The 17,656-nt window shown below is 47.6% G+C and overlaps 3 protein-coding genes and 1 non-coding gene across 12 annotated transcripts in view; 2 read left to right on the top strand and 2 right to left on the bottom strand.

The window, feature by feature from the left end:
* Positions 1-705, bottom strand: part of AP2B1 (adaptor related protein complex 2 subunit beta 1) — an 80,817-nt gene extending 80,112 nt beyond the window's left edge. For 2 of the 3 annotated variants that reach the window (XM_087752126.1, XM_087752129.1), the window contains exon 1: positions 572-705. The gene's annotated coding sequence lies outside the window, so the exon portion shown is untranslated. The remainder of the gene's footprint in view (positions 1-571) is intronic. The other variant, XM_087752128.1, reaches the window with a different exon arrangement.
* A 50-nt stretch (positions 706-755) lies between these two features.
* Positions 756-3,686, top strand: PEX12 (peroxisomal biogenesis factor 12). The gene is made up of 3 exons (XM_009468917.2): positions 756-975; positions 1,270-1,814; positions 2,466-3,686. Exons 1-3 carry the CDS (start codon positions 850-852, stop codon positions 2,863-2,865), a joined length of 1,071 nt encoding a protein of 356 aa, XP_009467192.2. The 5' UTR covers positions 756-849; the 3' UTR covers positions 2,866-3,686.
* A 2,283-nt stretch (positions 3,687-5,969) lies between these two features.
* Positions 5,970-17,372, top strand: LOC104016128 (schlafen family member 13). 7 transcript variants are annotated; one of them, XM_087752121.1, is made up of 7 exons: positions 8,485-8,610; positions 8,871-9,138; positions 10,083-10,275; positions 11,528-12,627; positions 13,408-13,536; positions 14,281-15,007; positions 15,302-17,372. In XM_087752121.1, exons 3-7 carry the CDS (start codon positions 10,190-10,192, stop codon positions 16,086-16,088), a joined length of 2,829 nt encoding a protein of 942 aa, XP_087608247.1. In that variant the 5' UTR covers positions 8,485-8,610; positions 8,871-9,138; positions 10,083-10,189; the 3' UTR covers positions 16,089-17,372. The 7 variants fall into 7 exon arrangements, with proteins under 7 accessions (XP_087608250.1, XP_087608249.1, XP_087608247.1 ...); XM_087752122.1 differs by having other exon boundaries at positions 8,868-9,039; XM_087752120.1 differs by having other exon boundaries at positions 8,868-9,138.
* LOC148056300 (Z30 small nucleolar RNA) lies at positions 6,540-6,637 on the bottom strand. Its single transcript, XR_015703605.1, has one exon. It is a non-coding gene; the product is annotated as a Z30 small nucleolar RNA (small nucleolar RNA).
* Positions 17,373-17,656: the final 284 nt, after the last annotated feature.

The raw sequence follows: 17,656 nt of genomic DNA, 5'->3' as shown, positions 1-17,656 counted from the left end.
CACCAAGCCCCATCCGGCCCATCCTCCCAGCACCCCCACCTCCAGCACCCGCCCTCCCACCACACCCCCGACCAGTGCCTCCTCCCAGCACCCACCCCTCACCCTCGCCCCTCCCGTGCCCCTCCCAGTACCGCTGCACCCACCCGCCCAGCCCTCCCAGTGACTCTCCACTCCCTCCCAGTACCTCACCAGTGACCCTCTCCAGCCCCTCCCAATGGCCCACCAGCCTCTCCCAGGTCCCCACCAGCGACCCTCCCCACCCTATCCCAGTCCCCCCTCCCAGTCCCCTACCACTGCCCCTCACCTCCTCCCAGTGTCGTCCCCCCCAGTGCCCTCCCAGTTCCCCACCAGCGACCCTCCCCACCCTATCCCAGTCCCCCCTCCCAGTGCCTCGCCAGTGCCCCTCCCCTCCTCCCAGTGTCGCCCCGAGTGCCCTCCCACTGCCCCTCCCCACCCTATCCCAGTCCCCGCTCCCAGTACCCCACCAATGCCGCTCCCCCCCCCCCCCCCCCGGTGACCCCCCCGGTGACCCCCCCCCGAGCCCCGCAGCGGCCGCCCCGGCCCGACTCACGGCGGCGGGACGGACACACCGCTGCGGGGGCGGCGGGGGAACCGGAAGCGGAGCGGAGGAGCTGGGACGACTCGCGAGGAGCGAGAATAAACCCTCCCCCGCCTAGAGCGGCCGCGCCCCTGCCACCATAGAGGGGCGCGGGAGGAGACAGAGCGCCGCCCGCGCCGCGCTTCCGGGGGGCGGTGCTCCGCTGCTCCCGGCAGGTGCTCTGCGGGGCGGGGGCTCCCCCTGGCGGCGGGGCGGGGCGGGGCGGGGCGGAGCGCAGCGCAGCGGGCGCCATGGCGGAGCTCGGCGCTCACCTCACGGCCGCCTCGGCCGGCGACGACCGGCCCTCCATCTTCGAGGCGGTGGCGCAGGACAGCCTGATGGCCGCCGTGAAACCCGCCCTGCAGCACCTGATCAAGGTAAGGGCGAGGGGAGGAGAGGCCGCCGGCGGCCTCCTCCCTGCAGGCCTGGGGGCCCCGCGCTGAGGGGAGCAGGGCCCTGAGGGTGGATGGTCTGAGGGGAAACTGCTGCAGGGGGACCCTGGAGAGGCTGCACAGCTCTGTGCCGAGCCGCTCATTGCCAGGGTTCGCCTCTGGCCTAACAGTTTTGACCCACCCAGCCCGCTTTATGAACTGGAGGCATAATTTATAGTTACTGTAATTTAGCACATTACGCCGCTTCCAGTTCCTTCTGCTTTGTGTCCCTTTCAATAGGTGCTTGCTGAGTCTAATCCTGGCCGATATGGCTTCCTCTGGCACTGGTTTGATGAGATCTACGTCCTTCTGGATGTGCTGCTGCAGCAGCACTACCTGGCCAGGTGCAGCGCCTCCTTTTCTGAAAACTTCTATAGCTTAAAGAGGATACCGACAGGAGACTACAGACAGCAACCTCTGGCCACTGCTGGCCTGCCAAAGAGGCAGCACTGGAAGTCTCTCCTCTTGCTGGTTCTTGTTCCTTACCTAAAAGGAAAGCTAGAGAAACTGGTGTCCAGTTTGAGGGAAGAGGACGAATACTCCATCCACCCTCCATCGTCGTCCTGGAAGCGCTTTTACAGAGCCTTTCTAGCTGCCTACCCCTTTGTAAACATGACCTGGGAGGGCTGGTTTCTTATCCAGCAACTGTGCTATATCCTGGGGAAAGCTCAGCATCATTCACCCATGCTGTGGCTGGCTGGCGTTCGCCTGGTCAGGCTGACTGCGGAGGATATCCAGGCCCTGGAGAAGAAATTGGCTGGATCCACCTCAAGTCAAATGCACAGGTACGTCAGAACATGGCTTAGCTGCTGTTCTCTAGGGGGTTCTGTGGGTGTGTTAATTTAGAGGTGATGCTGCAAGTAAAACTGTCTTGTTCCCCAGAAATTCTTCAAGATTAAGTTTACCTCTGGCAAAAGTGCTCCAAAAGGGAATATTGCAGGTGTAAATAAGGAAACAAGTAGCAAGGATTAGCTTCACAAGACTTTGGGGTAATAAAATTGCAATGTTGGGGGGGGGTTGGCACTCCAGCCTTTATCCTGTTCAGGCTTCACCTGCACTTTTCTAACAAGGGAAGTAGACTGCAACAATATTGCTAAAAGGACCAAAACTTAGCTCTTGGATTTTTCTGAGCAGCAGCTAGTCATGACCATGCTTTATGTCCTGTAAAATGATGATCCCTGAGTGAAATGCCCTGTGGCCCAGTTCCCCTCAATCCAAACTCTTCCAATTTAACAAAACAGGACTTGAAGTTTTGTTAAAATACAAAGAATCTGGGAGAAACATCCTAACAGCCGCCCCATTACAAACATGGGGTACATTGAGCAACTTCCTTAGCATTAAGAAGCTGTATAAAGCTTACTCCTTTTTGCCGTGGTTTGCAGATGGACAAACACGCAGTACTAACAATTTCTCCATACCTTCTCTCTCTGCTACAGCATTAAAACACAAGTGCAGTCGGCAGTGAGGAAAGCGCTGGGTGGCATTGCCTTCTCCCTGTCCACCGGGCTGTCCGTCAGTGTGTTCTTCCTCCAGTTCCTGGACTGGTGGTACTCCTCCGAAAACCAAGAGATGATCAAATCTCTGACAGCGCTCCCAACTCCTCCACCCCCCGTGCACCTCGACCACGGGGCCGGCTCAGCTCTCTTACCCAAACTGAAGACCGTGTGCCCTCTGTGCCGCAAAATTCGTGTCAACGCCACAGCCCTGTCCACGTCTGGCTTTGTGTTTTGCTACCGCTGTGTGTACAGTTACGTGAAGGCTCACCAGCGCTGCCCGATCACAGGCTACGCCACAGAGCTGCAGCACCTCGTCAAACTGTACTCTCCTGAGAGCTGAAAGGCCTGCCCCATGCTTTCAGGGAGATGATACATCTCTGGGGCTAGCAGCTGCGTAGCAGTGAGCCTAAATTCACCCCTTCTTATGTCCCATAGACGACTTTCGACCACTAGAGCTCATCAGCAAGCTCTAAAGCTCCTTTGAACTTGGTGGTACATCAGAGCTTTGCTGCCTTTGTAAATTCCGGTAAGGCTCTGCCCTTGTTTATTAGCTGTTCAAACATCCTGTGGCGGTTTCAGAGGGATGGGACAGCCGCAGCCTGTCAGCCAGCACAGAGATGCCTTCAAAGACCAACCGAAAGGGGAGAAGCATTGATTTGAATAAGAATGCAGATGTGAGGATCAAAGAGCGTCCCTGGTAAAAGTCCTGCTCGAGGGCTTGAGCCAGCAAATTCAAGAGGTAGGGAAAATTCCCTAGGCGAGTTTTTCCTCCCTTAGCAGCTTCGCAGGCGCTCGTGCTGCCCGGGGCGAGCTCTGGCACCAGTGCTTGTCAAAGAGGTAGAGACAGGCTTAAACCTCTGCTCAGATCATGCTACTCTTAAAGAGTCTCCCTGCATTTTCAAGCTACTCACCTTTGAATTGAGAACATCACACCCCTAATTCCCATCAAGAGTTCTAAATTAAGACTTTTGACTCTTTAAGGAACAAGGGTTGATGTGTACAAACAAGGATACAAGAGGGGGATTACATTTTCCGCACAAGGGAGAAAAATGACAAACCAGATGAAAGCAGCAACTGTGCCAATTGATGAGAGTTGTTTTTTGTTAAATAAGTCTTTGAATCTGTTATTATCTGCTTTTATAAAGCAAAATTCTTTCTTGATTGAGAACGTAACTTATTTCTTTTCTGAGAATTGGAAAAACAGAGCTTGCTCCTCTAGGGGCTCTATTTACATACGGGAAACTAGAGTAAAGCTGCTTTCATCTTTGCAGATGATGATAATGGATATAAGATTAGTATTTTGCAGGCTGGAAATCTTTAATGTATATGTTTGATTTAAGTATTACACTGCAATTATTCCAGTCCCAACCATGTAGCACATTCATATCATAAGCAAGCATCCTTTCATTGAACAGAGGAGAAAAGAAAACGTGTGTGACATTATGGCTGGTTCTTTCTCAACACCCGATTTTTCACGATGGAAGGTTTTTTCCTGACCGGGCTCTAGGGAGCAGCAGTTAGCTACTCCAGACATTACGGTGACTTTGCTTATAGAACATGAAGAGCGAAGTTTGCTGCACAAAGTACAAGGTCTTTCCAGATTAAGAGATATGTTCTAACATTTAATCCACTGAACCAGTCATCTCATTTTCCCCCCACTTTAGCTCTGCTTCAGAAGATAAAAATCTCTAATATCCTCCCTCACCTGTAAGCAAGATAGCAAGGTTATTGAATAATGTGGAAAAATACAGTAATTTGCATCCTCCCAAAGATGCTCTGGAAAACACCTATTGTAACAAATGAGATTTGTCCCCGACACTTGTTGTCTTATCTCTATACAACTTCCAGACACTTCTACCTGTGCCACTATGGAATAATAATAAAAACTGTCTTATTGCTCCTTTCTCCAGTAGTTACAGGATCCATAAAGACACTTCTCTTCCTTTAGAAAACCAGTAAGAGCACACCCATCTTACTGGAAAAGAAATCACATCAAGATGCGAGATTTTCTGAGATTTCAAATGACTTTTAACATAGCTGGCTTTGGGCTGGATATTCATTCATGTCACTTGCTACATCAGTTTTGCTTCATACACAGAGATCATCATCTCTGTGAAAAACCAGCATCCCAGATGCTCCCCTGCTGCTGCATGGTCTTACAATAACCTGTCTGATGAGACAGACGTGGGCCTGATCGTCCCGTTGGCTCTAGTACAACTGCTCATTTAAATAAGCGCTGAAGGATTTGACTGACGATTCCGTTTCAGGTTTATTTTTGTTTTATCCTTCCTATCCTTTCCACATTATCTGTCTGCTGCTCAGTGAGAAGCTGGGCAGACCTGGGACATAAGACTGACGGATGCCAATTTGCCCACCAGCGCTGCAGAGCTTTCGGGCAAGTTCTGCTCCATCCTCCCCTCTAATCCGGAAGGATTCACTCACCGCTGAGCAGCCCAACCACGTTGTCTGCACAGGCGCTGCCCCAGGGCCTCTCGCCTCCTTCTCCCAGGGTTAATCTCTCTTCCTCTTGCCAGAACGGCCACCAGATGCCTGCCCTTCAGGCCCTGGCTGCCTTCCACTCCATCTCCCCCCACACCAGGCTGCACAGCCGTCCCTGCCAAAATTAGGTTTGGCCAACTCCACGGCACCTCTGAGACCTGCACAGAACCACCCACATCTAAGCCTCATGGTTCTGAACAGCTGTAATTACTCTTTTGAAGGTTAAATTGCTCTTTAATGCCTAGCTGACTAACAGGCATTAAGCCCACAATGGTGACAGCCTCAGCAGCTACTTGGCAGATTTTATTAAGTGTTCCTGCAGATGGCTGCAGAATACCAACTTGGATTTGACTGCTTCTTCTAACCCTCCTGTCCTTAGTAGCCAAATACATACGCACTTATCCAGTTTATTGCTCTAAAAAAAAGCTACAAAACTGATTTGGGTTATACAAACATTCCTGTTTATCTGCTTTTTAACTGTAATAGTGTTGTTAAAGCCATGATGGTCTAAAGATAGACAAGAAAAGATTTTTTTTTTCAAGGAACACCAACTTTATTAAACCAACCTTTGGACTTGCATACTAATTTGTGACTTCTATACAGTCACGTATCATATATGCATTCAGGATGCTTTGTTCTGTTGCTTAATACAATTACATCAACATTAACAGCAGCGCTGGCGTTGCCCGATACATTACTATCAGAACTTGACTTTGCAAGTCCTTTAAAAAAATGCTTAGTGAACCTAAGCCACATTCGTGACTCATCCAGACTTAAAAAGAGTAGTGTGTTAGCAACTGAGGTGCTTACCCTACTTCCTTAACAGAAACCATGTGGCTTCTCCTGTTTAGAGAAAACCACCGTAACTATACTCCTAGGTACATATTCCCCATAGAAGCTTCCTTCTCCACAGGAAGAGAGAAATGAATGTAAAGCTGTCACCAAGACCTGGAAGAGAATAAAAACTAGATTAGAGAATAGCTCCGTATCTTTTCCTGTACTCGATTAGCCCAGCCTTTCCCCTCCCACCCCGGAAAGGGCTGCATTCCATCCAGAGCAGAGCACCAGAGCCAGGCCCAACACCACAACTTGCTTCCAAAAATGCTCCTGCCTCAGTGCTGGCCATCACTAGATGATAATAAAACTGAACAACTGCTAATGAGGTGTCTACAGGACAGACAGCTCAAACTCCATTTTCTGGGGCCTGCATTGCATTTACACACGGAGAAGATACAGTGGCAAAGTATCTGGAGTTTGGTAAGCCGTGTTGCACATACAAGAAAAAACAAGAAACCCCTCTCACTGCAAGCTCGCTACTAAACCCAGCATTGCAGCAAGATACACAAATCCAAACAAGTATCTGCACTACTCACTTTTCAAATCAAGGTTTTGCTTTTATGCCAGTAAAAGAAATCACTAAAAATTCTTTATGGTTTTTTTTTTCAATATTTTTTAGCGTGCATCAAAAAGTTTCAAGAAGCAAAGCTGTTTACTCTAGATGAGCTTAGCCTAAATAAGCTCAGAGAGAAGATTACGTGATCATGCCCTGGTCAGAGCAAAGACACAAAGTCTCAGCAATACCAGTTCAGACTATACTTCGCTCATCATTGCTTTGGGCAAATTTATTTCCGTTCAATAAGGAGCTTGCTCCCAAGTCAGGAACTAGAACAGAAAAGTTTTTTTTCCTAGAGGAAAAAGCAAACAAACAAACAGACACACACCTCCCCAGCCCCAACAAACGCAGATTAACTTGGGTTCTGGGTTAATTCTTTTCAGGATCACGTGACTTTGGGTTTGCATGGCAACGTTTTGGTAGCCAGGGAGGCTACAGGAATGGCTTCTGTCAGAAGCTGCTAGAAGCTTCCCCTCTGTCCAATAGAGGCAATGCCAGCCGGTGCCAAGACGGACCTGCTGCTGGCCAAGGCTGAGCCCATCAGCAACAGCACCTCTGGGATAACATATTTAAGGCGAAAAAAAAACCAAGCTGCGCAACAGCAGTTGGGAGAGAGGAGTGAGAATATGCGAGGAACAGCCCTGCAGACACCAAGGTCAGTGAAGAAGGAGGGGAGGAGGTGCTCCAGGTGCTGGAGCAGAGATTCCCCTGCAGCACCTGGTGAAGCCCATGGTGAGGCAGGCTGTGCCCCTGCAGCCCCTGGAGGTCCATGCCGGAGCAGGGGGATGCCCGAAGGAGGCTGTGACCCCGTGGGAAGCCTGTGCTGGAGCAGGCTCCTGGCAGGACCTGGGGCCCCGTGGAAGGGACCCACGCTGGAGCAGCTCATGAAGAACCGCAGCCTGTGGGAAGGGCTCGTGATGGAGAAGTTCATGAAGGACTGTCTCCCGTGGGAGGGACCCCTTCCATTTCCCCTTCCCAAATACCATTAGCTAAGCCAGCAAAACCCCTCTTTCTCCTCCTGACACACCTATACACATTGGTCCCTTTTACTGCCACCCCACAAGGCAGAAGAGACTCCCAACAGGCTTTAACTAAAGCTTTGGCAGATCTGCAAGCATGCAACAGACAGAAGGAGCTGATTTAAGTTTTATGCTTATCCATGAATTAAAGGTTTGTTTTCTTCTCCTTATCTTCTCCTACTGTTACAGATAACAAGGGGATGAAGCACATTTAGCAGGGGAGCAAAGGAAGGGAGGAGGGTGACACGTCTGACAGAACCAAGCTGGAGCTAGGGAAGATAGGTCACGAGTTGGGATTCCAAGAAGGTGAAGGAGAGTGAGTACCAGGCAAAACCAAGGGGAAAAAACTGTCGTACCTTACATGCTGCTGAAGTCAGTGGCTCTCCAAGGGTCCAGAGGCCTATCTTGATCTAGCCCTTCCCTCGCGCCACCCATCCGCACCCTAGTTCCCATCTCCCCCCCTGCATTCCCCCCGCAGCCCTTCAGTCCCCAGATCCTCCGCCCTCTCCCCCTTCAGCCCCCAGTGCCCCACCCCTGCCCTGCTCGGCCCCTGCATGCCCCTAGCCCCCAGACAGCCTCCCCCCGCCCGGCCCATCACCCCCGCACCCCTTCAGCCCCAGACGCCCTACCTCGGTCGGGTTCAGCCAGCCCCCCCAGCCTCTCTGTCTGCGGCCCCCCACCCCCCGACCCCTCAGCTGCCATACCCTGGTCGCCTCAGCCCCTCCTCGCCCACCAGGCGCCGCAGGGCCCGGCCGCCCGCAGCCCACCACGCTCCCGCAGGCCCAGCCACGCCGAGGCGCAGCTGCCCGCCTTTGTCCCACCCCCTCGGAGGCCAACAGCCAATGGCAGCGCGCGGAACTGCCGGCCCGGCCGGGTGGGCGCCAATAGGAAGGCGCGTTAGCGTAGCTCGGCGCGGCGCGAGCGGTTCCCGCCCTGAGGAGGCGGGAAGGCCCGGGGCAGCTCGGCGGGTCATGTCCCGCTTTTCTTTGGCAGCCTGCAGCTCTTTCCTCTTTCTCTTTTCCTTTTCTGTTTTCCGTTTCCTCAGCGACACGACTTGCTGAGCCGAGGCAGAATGCGTTGATAAGTCACTCCCTCAAACGCCGTCCAACCCTGAGGGTTCGGCTTCCCCGCCTGCGTGTTGTATCGCAACGGCTCCACGACAAGGGCCAACGCGGTGAGTGTGGTATCACTGTGAAAACCACTAAGAAAAAAAAAAAGAGGGAAAAAATAAAGCAAAAAAAAGAATTGTGAGAGAAATAAAAATATTCCAACAGTTGAACAGAAGGTTGCTTTGGAAGGAGTTGGACTCGATGATTCTTGCGGGTCCCTTCCAACTCAGGACATTCTATGAAATGCATCATGATTTAATATAGAAGTTAAACTCTCGCTTGCTGAAGGCCAGATGGGTAAATTCATCCTATTGTTTTAAAGCAGTAACTGGGTTCCTCCTGGTGGGCAGCAGTTTGCGAGGCATCGCTGGGTAAGACGCGTGCCTGGTCGGGAGATGTATTTCAGGGGTCTCTGACCCTGCCCGGGGCCTTTCTGCGCGGGATCAAGAGGAGGATCCCATCTGCGGGGCAAAGACAGCCCCGTGACGTAGTAGGTACGTCAGGAGGCTCGGAGTTCAAGATGTAAAAGCCACCCATGCACTTGTGAGTTTCCTTTTGACTGTGCGCAGCCCACAGAGGAGTCTGCAAGGAAGGTAGGGAAGTCTTTGGTAACTGGTGGTGGGAACCATGACAAATGCAACTGGGAAAAATTGTGCTTTGTAACGAATAAAGAGAAGCCCAGGACAGCAGAATGGAGTCTGGGGGGAGAGGAAGAGAAAGGAGAGGACGAGGGGCAAAGCAAGGAAGGGGGGTATTACATCAGCTCCTGCCAAGGGGGCTGAGCAGGAGACTCCCTTTTATGCAGTATGGAATCAAAAGCTAAAAAGCATTTTTACTTTGTACGTGAAGCTGTAATCCTGCCCACAAACAGTATGTTTCTATTTCCTTTCTGTTTTGCTAGTGAGTTTCTGCAATCTAGCGCTAGCTTGCTCTTTTCCTGCGCTATTTCATTTTCTCTCATCACCCCTCAAAAAAATACACAACTTTGTTGAGCCGATACCCAGGGCACACTCATCCACCGCTGCGCGAGGCTTCCCAAGGCTTTGCAGTCAAGCCCACAGCCTTCCCTGTTCTCAGCCCTCTCACTGTTGCCCCAATCTCAGTGCCTTTGCGGAATTTTGCCCCAAGGAGGGAGGCGCCTGAGGATGCTCCAGAGTGGCCCCCTGCGTAGATCACTTTCATGGGGAAAAGTTATGGACAGTTTTAACCCATAACTTTAATTATTTCAGCTGAAAGTTGTATATGGGCTTGATTTCAGTAAAAATTATTAGCTTTAGTGTGCTTTGTCACTACAAAAAGGTAAGAAAATTGAATCTCATACTGCAAATGAAGATATGCAGAGAGTATCTTCTGCACGGGACTTTCTAGCTTGCTATCCTGACTCCCAGCTTCTACAACTCTCTCTCTGACGTTGCAGCTCTAAAAGTTTAATGGAACACCAGCTTTTCAGACTGAACAAGCAATGACATATGTAAATCCTGTAAGTTGGGGGATTTCTTCTAAACTATTTTTTTTAATGGTCTCTTTCCTCTGATAGGCTCTGACCACTGGAAAAGTGCCAGGGGGAGGGAAGTAATAGCTCTGGAGGGCTGAGCTCCCAGCAAAAAAGTTTTGAAATTCAGCTAGAGCTAGAAAGATCCAGTGATGTCTGTGGACACTGTGGATACTTGTCCAGGAAACGGAGGAGAAGAAAACAAAACCGGCAGAGAAGAAGCGAAACCAGCAACACAGTATGTTTCGTTTCTCCTAGATTTTAATAGAGGGAGGGGCCAGGAGAGAAAACAGCTAACACACTCCAGATGCTTTGTACCCCATTTCTGCTGCGCATCACTCTGGGACTTAAATATTTAAGGATTTAAAATTGATATTTCAAATATTGACATTTTAGCCCAGAGCTAAGAAGAAGAGGTGGGGTAGGTCCTTATCTCTGTCACACCGGGGGAGTCTGAGATCTCAGCAGTCAGCCAGGCTGTCCTGTTGCAGCAAGCTAGAGGGGGGCTCATGGAACTGGATGGGAAAATTCCTCTACCTGGTAGCAAAAATTAGCCCCCACTAACATCCTTGCTGCTTTAGTTGTACCATAACTCAAAGCTATGAGGAGCAGAGTGACGTTCCTCAGCAGAGGTAACTCAGAGGAGAGGCAAACAAGGCAGGAAACTTGTCTCCTGAATCAGATCTGGAGAAGATGCTTGTTGGAGTTTTTGTGCCCTGCAGCTCTCTGGCTTAATATTTGGCCATGTGGAAGGCAAATTTGTGCTATTGGAAATAAGCTGCGTTCCTGTCACAGGTGAGATCTCTTCTGGGCACGCTTTCATTTATTTCCAGGTGCTTTTGTACCACAGATGTGTTCTGTAGCAAGGGGGCTGGATTTCATTTTAAGGAATTGGCTTAAATCTGATGCAGATGCAGTTTGCCACCATTTCAACGAATTTGCCTGCAGTCCGAGTGCCCAGTGCAATCAGCTGAGATTCAGCCGCCTTACTAGTAAGGGTGGCCAAATAGAGCTGAAAGTAGAAGGGTCAGTTCTTATTATTTATTGGTTATTAATTGGTAAGATTACTGGATTCTGAAGATCGAGGTGAGGCTTAGCACAGCCTTTTCTGAGTCGTTACAGGGGAGGAGGAGGGGGCATGCAGTCCAGGAATATGTAAGGGGATGGTGTTGAAGGGAGCAACTAGCCTGGCTGTAAGAGAAACTATTTGAGGCTGCTTCTGTGTTCAAAGGGACAGATGGCAGCAAGGTCCCTACATCCCCTCATGCTCAAGGACAGAAAAATAAACCCCTCGGCACTGGAGACAAATTTGGGTTTTAAGGAAGCACTCTATTCTGGAAGTGGAGGAAAATTCTTGTTGCTCTCATCTCTGTGACTCAGTGAGTTTATTGTTCAAAGGATGGCCACTGTTTAACTAATGGTTTTGGAAGTTTTTGGAAGATTGATGTTTCAGCATAAATGGTAAGCAATTTTTTTTACAATTGTTTCAGGCCCAGAATGGCTCTTGAAGACAATCAACAACAGCAGAAGGTCTCGGTTAATTTAGCAACAAAATATCCTGAAGTAGTTTTGTGTGTTGGAAAAATATGCTTTGGTGAAAAAGCAAGAAAAAAGATACCAAAAAATTCAAAACAAGATCAAAAATACACCCTTGCCTGTGCAGTGTGTGCCTTGCTGAACTCTGGAGGAGGTGTCGTAAAAGCAGAGATTGAAAATGAAAACTACAACTTAGAGAGAGATAAGATCGGACTAGATTTAGAAGAGACTTTTCGGTCTCTTCTTTTGTTTCCAGACTGGAGAGAATACCTGGACTTTGAACAGCGAGATAATTACCTTTTGATTTTTATTAAAACCTGGAGCAGTGAAAGCACAGCTTCTACAAGTAGAAAACCACGTATCTGTAGCCTGAGTACTGGGTTGTACGCAAAATGTGGCACTTCTCTTTCTCACATGAACTCTACCGAAGCTTTTTTGTTCCTTAAAGCAAAGCAAGATGGAGTCAGGAGAGAGCTTAGCCCAGGACCACCTGCTAAAATCAGGAAGACAAGGGCTATTGAACGAGAAATGGATATTATAAATAACACTGTTGCCGAGTGGTTTAATAGGGACCAACTGCGACATGGAGAGACACTGGCTTTCACAGAGTCAGGAGATGTGGAATTTAAGCACTATTCAACTGAAAAAATATTTACTCGTGTCAAAGAGATATTACCTCAGTATATCACTGGATTTGCAAACACAGGCGGTGGGTATTTATGGATCGGTGTGGATGATGACAGCAGAGTGCAGGGATTCAGCAGTGATGAGGACCTTGAAAAATTAAGTTTCTTAATCGAGTCCATTGGAAACAAATTAACCCTCTTCCATTTCTGTGGGAATGAAAGTAATCACAAGATAAAGTATGAACACAAAATCTTCAAAGTATACAATGAGGCTGGAAAACACTGTGGCTACGTCTGCGCTGTGAAGATTCAGCCATTTACTTGCGTCGCGTTTTCCGAAGATCCGGACTCATGGCTAGTGGAAGGCAGCACCATCAGTAGACTGAAAGCAGACAAGTGGGCTGAGTGGATGACCGCTGCTGATCCAGGTCCAAAAGAGCCGGGACAATCCCTTTCCATTTTTGATATTTCCTTTTATTTTCTTGCTCCTGGCCTGGCAGTGTTGTTTGCCTTAGATCTTCTTACCTGCTTTTCAGTGTTCTTTGGGGGCCTGACCAAACCAACCAGTCTGACTGCTTCAGGTCCTTGCTAAATACCTGTCTTTCTGCTGCTTACATTCCTTAATGCTTGCTTCAGGCTGCAGCAGGCCCTGGTGACTAGCAGCTTATTAATGCCAGCGTTAGTGCCTGCTTTTGCAGCGTGAGCTCTCTATGCCTCAAGTTGACCGCTTTTGAGGTTAGACCCCAGTGCATGTGGTTTTTTTTATGTAATTGCCATAGTCCACGGCAATTGCCATTTACAAATTGCTATTTGCTTTCAGGCTTGATCTATACTTTCACTCCTGCTTTTTAGGGGCCTTCTCCACTGCTGCTGCCAGTCTAATAAGCTGAGAGCTATGGACAGATAAATGGATCGTTGGCCAATTCTTGGGCAGTGAAAGGGATATCACTGACAGAGTTAGAGGTCACAACAGCAGCTAATGAGATAAGGAAACCAAGAGCAGCTCTGTGGTCCGTGACCTGAGCCCGTTCTGTTGCTAATCAGCTGCTGTCCACGTGAGTTGCAAGGTTTCTGTCTATGCATTGCATTTGTTATTTTAAAGAGCAGCAAAAGGTTTAAAACCAGCCTGAGGACAGCTTGTGGCTCTTGCACTGAGGGATAGTAAATGCTCATGCTGTATCACACGTTTTTATTTCTTTTTTTTACAGATCTTTCAAAGTTTTCTGAGATCTTTAGGCTAGAGCTCAGTCTGACAGAGGGGCCACCTCTTGCCAAGCCAGTTTATTCACAGTGGGGCCTTGACAATGTTGATGATCTTTGTAAGCAACTGTTTCCAGGTAGGTCTGCACATTGCATTCACTGTCTGATAGGTTTACAACATGAATCTCAAGGGTATGGTCAAGGTTAAAGATGAGTTTGAAGACATTCTTTAAACAGGTGAAAGAGATGGAAATAGTTTGCAGATCTGACAGCAGCATTGCATTCAAATGCCTGACGACCCCCTTCCCCAAGGACTGATCTTCTGCCAGCTATTGACTCGTGTACATGACGGAGCTCAGCTACCTGAACTTCTCTGGGGACGGAGCACAGCCATGCCAACATCTTTTCGCAATCGGGTGAAAAATGGGAAAGATGGGAGGAGAAGGTCACTTGGAATCAGCCCAGTGTAAATACATAAAGCAACTGGGGCTGGGACCAGAGCAGAGAGTCTGCTGCTGGTTACAGTCCAACATTTCTGTGGTACTGCAAGATCAGCCAGGTGTCCAGGGGCTTTTGTATTGAGCCGTTACTGTTTCTGTGTTTACTCACCAGCTCTGCTAAACAAGGTTTGCAACAGCTGGTCCTGTGTTGGCATTTTTAGCAAAGGGACTGAGACCTGGGTAGATGAGGATTGAGTTCCCTGAGGAAGTAGTCTTTGCAAAAGAATCTCAATGAAGAAGGAAAAAAGGTATATTTCAGGCAGCTACGCTCTGTATTTGTAGCCTTTCACCAATATTAATTCCCACAGAATCATTTCAGGGGGCTGGATTTGCATATCTTATACTAATATACTAACCATTTCTTCTGCTTTGCCTTGTTAGTGAGATCCCACAGCATAATATATACTCCAGAAAAACTCAGTGAAGATCTCCTCCAAGAGCATCCAACATTGGCTCTTTTAATGACAAATCAATTGAAGCAGCTTTCTGGGGGAGTTCTGATATTTTCCAGAAGCTGGGCTGTTGAGGTCGGCTTGCCAGAAAACCAACACATAATTTGTGATCTTCTCCTAATAGCCAAGGACAGGCCACCTATCCTCTATACAATCTGTAAGGATTATATGTCAAAGGATTTGTTTGAATACTCAAGACGCATAGCCTGGAGGCTGAAGGAGAAATTAGTCAACACTGGGGGCTATATTCACAAATTGTGTGTAATACCAAAGCTACTGACTTTGCCTGCCACGATTAACTCTGGAAAAGAATGGGATCTGAATATTCAAGAAATGTATCCCCAAAACTACGGCCTAATCACCAGTGACAACTTGAAGGCCCTCTTGCGTGCTCTCACAGTAGCTCTGCTGACTTTCAAGTCCTTTTTAAGTGACCATGTTGGTTCTGAGTTTTTGAACCTCTTGACCATCAAACAATACCAGCTGCTGTCAGAAAATCTTCACAAAACTAGGAAGCTGTATGTTTATGGACTACCAGGAACAGGAAAAACTATAGTAGCCCTGAACATCATAAAGAAAATAAGACTTATGCAGCAGTGCACAAAAGAGGAAGTTCTTTATGTGTGCGAGAACCAGCCTCTGAGAGATTTTGTGCAGTAAGTATTTCCTCCAATTACTCATTTCAACATCCTGTTATTTCACCAGCATTTTTCAATAGCTGAGTACCGATTAGTGTATTTGGTATGCTATTTGGTCCACCACTGTTGCAGTGCTTGAAGTATGTAGTTGGGATGCGTTTTTAGTAAGGCTCAGATTCTTTTCTCAACATCCTGAGCATCTGCTAATAAATATGACTTCAATATCATGGGCATTCACTTAGTTCTGATCAAGTATAACCACTAGTTTGCAATGCAGAGATTGTTTTTAATCTACTTGTATCTCTTCTGTAGGCAGAAAGACATTTGCCAAGCTATGACAAGAGTAGCCTTTTTGAGGGCACGACTAAATCATGTGAAGCACATAATAATTGATGAAGCACAGAATTTCCGAGATGAGGAAGGTGATTGGTATACCAAAGCCTTGACTCTAACTTCATCACCACATCTCCCTGAGCCCGGCTTTTTCTGGATTTTCTTGGACTACTTACAGAAAAGTCACTGCTTCTCAACTGGTCTTCCAGAAGCAAAATGGCATGATCCTGTTGAGTCACTAACCAAAGTGGTTCGTAATGCTAACAGTATCTATAGCTATCTAAAAGAAAAGATGGAAATGATCGTAAAGAACCCTACCCTAAATATTCCCAAACAACGTTTGGAAAACCTGTTATGCAGAACCACATGTGCTGACGCTGTACAAGGCTGTATTGAAATAAAACAGCACCTAGACAGAAAGGGAATAGCAAAGTATGTGGCAAAACATTGTTGTACATATCTTAAAAAGGGTTACTCCGAGAAAGATATTGCTATTCTGTGCTACACTGATGAAGAAGTAAAAGCGTATTGGGAAATACTAGCATCAGAAATGAAGAAGGCAAATATATCATTAAGAAAAATGGCAGGAGGGCTAAGGAAGCATGCTATTCTTGACAGCATCCGTCGTTTCTCTGGCTTAGAAAGCAGCATTGTGTTTGGTATTATTCCTCGATTCTTTCCATTTAAGAAAAAAATTTCAAGAAATATATTGGTGTGTGTAGCATCCAGAGCTAATGTAAATCTACACTTGTTATTTGAAAACTGAGAACAGGTGACCACATAGAATCCCAACAAGGCCCTGACAGGTCAGTGGTTATGTAAGTTTGAAATTTTTTTACTCTATATCTGAAGTAGAAGGATTTCCTTTGTAAGGGCTGGTCCTCTCTAAAAGCCCAGATGTTCTTGGGAAGCCTCTACAGTCTGTTTTAAATCAAATGCAAGGTTTCAATAAAGCAGAGAAGAGAGATACTTTGAACATCAGTAGAATTACATCATTCCCTGAAGGCTTCTTTCAAGGACTTGCAAAACCTGATGCTCGGCTTTTGCCTGGTGCATTGCCGAGCGAAAGCCACTCTGCCAAGACCAGACCAGCTGCTTTCACCAGCTCGCTCCCATACTCATAGTACTGCTCCAAAAAGTTACCAAGCACCATAGGCATCCAGTGTTAGAAGCCATTTTTTAAAAGACAGACTCTATTCAGATACATAGGCAAGTAAAAATGAGGCCTTCTGTCCGTGTTTTAGCCAAGAAATACAAATAAATGGCTTTTACAGAAGCAGTTTCCCCACTCAATTTCCGCAGCAGTCAGTATGGGTTAGAAGAACCCAGTTGCTTCAGGGAGGAGCTGTAGTGGGAGAAGGAAAACTTTGCATAACCACCCTTGGATACCCATGGCATTTCGTGTCTTGGGTTCGGGCATGCTGGTTGGATAAGACTCTCCAAATAGTCTTAGATGCAAAGTACTTTTGAATGACAAATTCACAATTCCTAAAACTGGGTATCCAAAATTGAAGGCTGGTTGAAAAGAAACCACATTGTTTTCCACCACAGAATGACCCATGGTTCAATTAGTTTGGAAGAACAGTCCGATATCCTCCCAGTGTGATTCTAAAGCACCAGTGATTTAACTGAGTGTGGTTCCAGTAAGGAGAAGACATTGTACACAGCTGGAGTCACCCTCCAAATAAATTTGCCTTTTAGCTTAAAAATTCTTGCTTTTCTAACTCCAGGAAGGTAGAGGCACTTTTCTTTTTATTTTCTTTAATCAACATGGTTCCTTTCATAGCCCCCAAACCTCAACGCTTAATCATGCCCTGCCTATCATGTGAGGCTCACTGACATGTAGTAGCATCAGAAATATTTTAATGCACTTGAATTCACATTTATACCATTGCTGAGTAAGATTGTATTTACTCTATATGCTTAGATTTTTCTTCCCCCTGGGGACTAAAGCAAGGGTCTGTGATTTTTTTGTGTTGTCCAGAACATGCATAAATAATCTGTGCTTGAATGTAAATATTTATATAATAAAGGTTAATGTGATGGCCAACTGCTGTGTTTGCTTCTTATCCCGCCTCTTCCATAAAGGAGATCTTTTCAGCATTCCCTGTCGAACCACACACTGTGCCCTGGTGTGAACCTCGGCTTAGCCCACGAGCGCCACCTCCTCGTACAGCCCTTCACGCTGACTTTGCGTGTTCCTCTGAGCAGCACTGGAGAGTTTGCAGGTGGTGGAAATCCAGCCTGTGCTCCCAATTACTCCAGCTTCCTGGGGACGATGCAAGGCTGCAAGTGGGACTTGCCTTAGATTCTCCATTTGCTTAAAAAAAGCAG

This window comes from Nipponia nippon, unplaced genomic scaffold (genome assembly GCF_047370975.1).
Source record: "Nipponia nippon isolate SJK-2023a ecotype South Korea unplaced genomic scaffold, ASM4737097v1 scaffold_15, whole genome shotgun sequence".
Classification (NCBI taxonomy): Eukaryota; Metazoa; Chordata; class Aves; order Pelecaniformes; family Threskiornithidae; genus Nipponia; species Nipponia nippon.
This window is presented reverse-complemented; position numbering and strand designations above follow the sequence as displayed.

Excerpts from the sequence above, each read along its gene's own strand:
- PEX12 (XM_009468917.2), top strand. The coding sequence starts at position 850 with ATGGCGGAGCTCGGCGCTCACCTCACGGCCGCCTCGGCCGGCGACGAC. Across the intron at positions 976-1,269 it reads CCCTGCAGCACCTGATCAAG|GTGCTTGCTGAGTCTAATCC; the intron begins GTAAGGGCGAGG and ends CCCTTTCAATAG. Across the intron at positions 1,815-2,465 it reads ACCTCAAGTCAAATGCACAG|CATTAAAACACAAGTGCAGT; the intron begins GTACGTCAGAAC and ends TCTCTGCTACAG.
- LOC104016128 (XM_087752119.1), top strand. The coding sequence starts at position 10,639 with ATGAGGAGCAGAGTGACGTTCCTCAGCAGAGGTAACTCAGAGGAGAGG. Across the intron at positions 12,628-13,407 it reads GATGACCGCTGCTGATCCAG|ATCTTTCAAAGTTTTCTGAG; the intron begins GTCCAAAAGAGC and ends TTTTTTTTACAG. Across the intron at positions 13,537-14,280 it reads TTGTAAGCAACTGTTTCCAG|TGAGATCCCACAGCATAATA; the intron begins GTAGGTCTGCAC and ends TTGCCTTGTTAG.